This window comes from Myotis brandtii, unplaced genomic scaffold, assembly GCF_000412655.1.
Source record: "Myotis brandtii unplaced genomic scaffold, ASM41265v1 scaffold97, whole genome shotgun sequence".
Taxonomy (NCBI): Eukaryota; Metazoa; Chordata; class Mammalia; order Chiroptera; family Vespertilionidae; genus Myotis; species Myotis brandtii.
This window is the reverse complement of record NW_005372020.1, coordinates 246749-248408: the sequence shown is the minus strand read 5'-3', so window position 1 is coordinate 248408 and position 1660 is coordinate 246749. Positions and strand designations below refer to the sequence as shown.

Here is a 1660-nt window from a genome sequence, read left to right as displayed (position 1 = left end):
GAAGGGCCAGTGGTCACTCCTCCTGGCCCTGCCCTGCCCTGCCCCTGGGCAGCCCCCAGAAGAGCCGGGCCTGCGAGGACAGGTTTATGGGGCGCAGCTATCTCCCTGTGGGCATCTGAGCGGGCACGACGCGCCCTCAGGCGGTGCCTGGCGAGCCCGACCCAGAGGAACCCCTCCCTGTGGCCCCGGAGGAGGAAGTGCCGCACGGACATGCTGTTGGCAGCTGCTCTCTCCTCAGCTGGACCCTGAACCACAGCCGCCCCAACACAGACGCTCTGCCCCTCTGTCCCCTGGCCCCTCAGGAAGGACACCACGGCTTTTACCCTCAGGACAAGACCCGGCCCCAGGCCTCACCGGCGATGCTTGCGAATATCTCGCTGATGCCGATGAGCACGTACTGGGGCACCTGCCACCAGATGGGCAGGTCGGCGGCGAAGTACACGACGTTGCCGATGGTCTGGTTCACGGTCCGCACCCGCACCAGGTCCAGCCGCTTGCTCTCCAGGATCCCTGCAATGACAGCGGTGACAGGTCTCGCTCCCCCGCAGCCCAAGCGCTGGAGGCGCCGCTGGTTAGGGAGGCAGGCGCCGTCCCACACGGAGGGGTGTGCGCACGCAGGGTCTACTTAATTTTTACATTATTGCATTTTTAATCCTCACCCGAGGACCTGTTTTCATTGAAGGGGGGTGGGGGGCACTGATGTGAGAGTCAGCGATCAGCTGTCTCCCTTAAGCGCCCCTACCAGGGACGGAACCCGCAACCTGGGCATGTGCCCTGACCCTGAACTGAACCCGAGGCCCTTCGGTGCCTGGGACCCGATGGGCAGCAGAATCACACACAGAGCACACGGTGCCAACTGCACGCGGACACGACCTCACGTCAATCACAGGTTTCCTCCCACACTGGCTCCGACATGTGGATGCTAACCCTGGCACCCATGTCTGGAGCCTATGAAGCACCCCCACTCGCTCCTGGGGGGGGGGAGGGAGGCTGCGGGGTCTAAACCCCTTGTGGGCACGCTGGGCAGTGAATTCCTGAAAACAGCGGGGCTGTAGGGTGGACTCAGGATACCAGCGTCTCTCCTCTCGTTATGGAGTGAGGCTGTTTTCCCGCTGAATCGTCCTCAAAGAACCATGAAGGAAAAGTGCAAATGCACTGAGTCCCAACACCCGGCCTCCTCACAGAAGACGCTGCAGCCGACCGCCCAGCAGGAAGGGCTGTGAGCAGAGTGACCAGCGGGCAGCTCCTGCATCGGGGGCGCGGGAGCCCTGGGCTCTCGTCCTTCCCTTCCTCTGTTCTAGGGGCCGGGGGGCTGGACCCTCCCTGCGGACACCATCCACCCAGGAAAGTGCACGTGGAATTCCACGTGACCGTGCAGAGGGCCCGGAGCACGCGGAGCCCCCACGGACGAGACAAGAACCCGCAGGGAGAACCACACACCGCCCTGAACCTGTGAGATGCGCTGACGTGGCCATCGGCCAGCGGCGAAGGCCGAGCACATGACGAAGAACATGCCCACGGCGATGCGCTTCAGCGAGGACGGCAGGAGGCCGTGCCGGCGCAGCACGGGGTCCACCAGCTTGTCCTTCAGCGGGATCAGCAGCAGGATGAGCACCGCGTCGAACATGGTGAGCCAGGCGGCCGGGAACTGGAGGAGGCG

At 64.4% G+C, this 1660-nt stretch overlaps 1 protein-coding gene across 1 annotated transcript in view; it reads right to left on the bottom strand.

Annotated features, from left to right (window-relative positions):
• The window catches only part of SLC15A4 (solute carrier family 15 (oligopeptide transporter), member 4), a gene marked incomplete at its 5' end in the record, with an annotated part of 7104 nt that overhangs the window by 2178 nt on the left and 3266 nt on the right, over positions 1-1660 (bottom strand). The window contains 2 exons of the mRNA XM_014533341.1: positions 331-510; positions 1480-1648. Of these exons, the coding sequence (XP_014388827.1) occupies positions 331-510; positions 1480-1648 (349 nt within the window). The remainder of the gene's footprint in view (positions 1-330; positions 511-1479; positions 1649-1660) is intronic.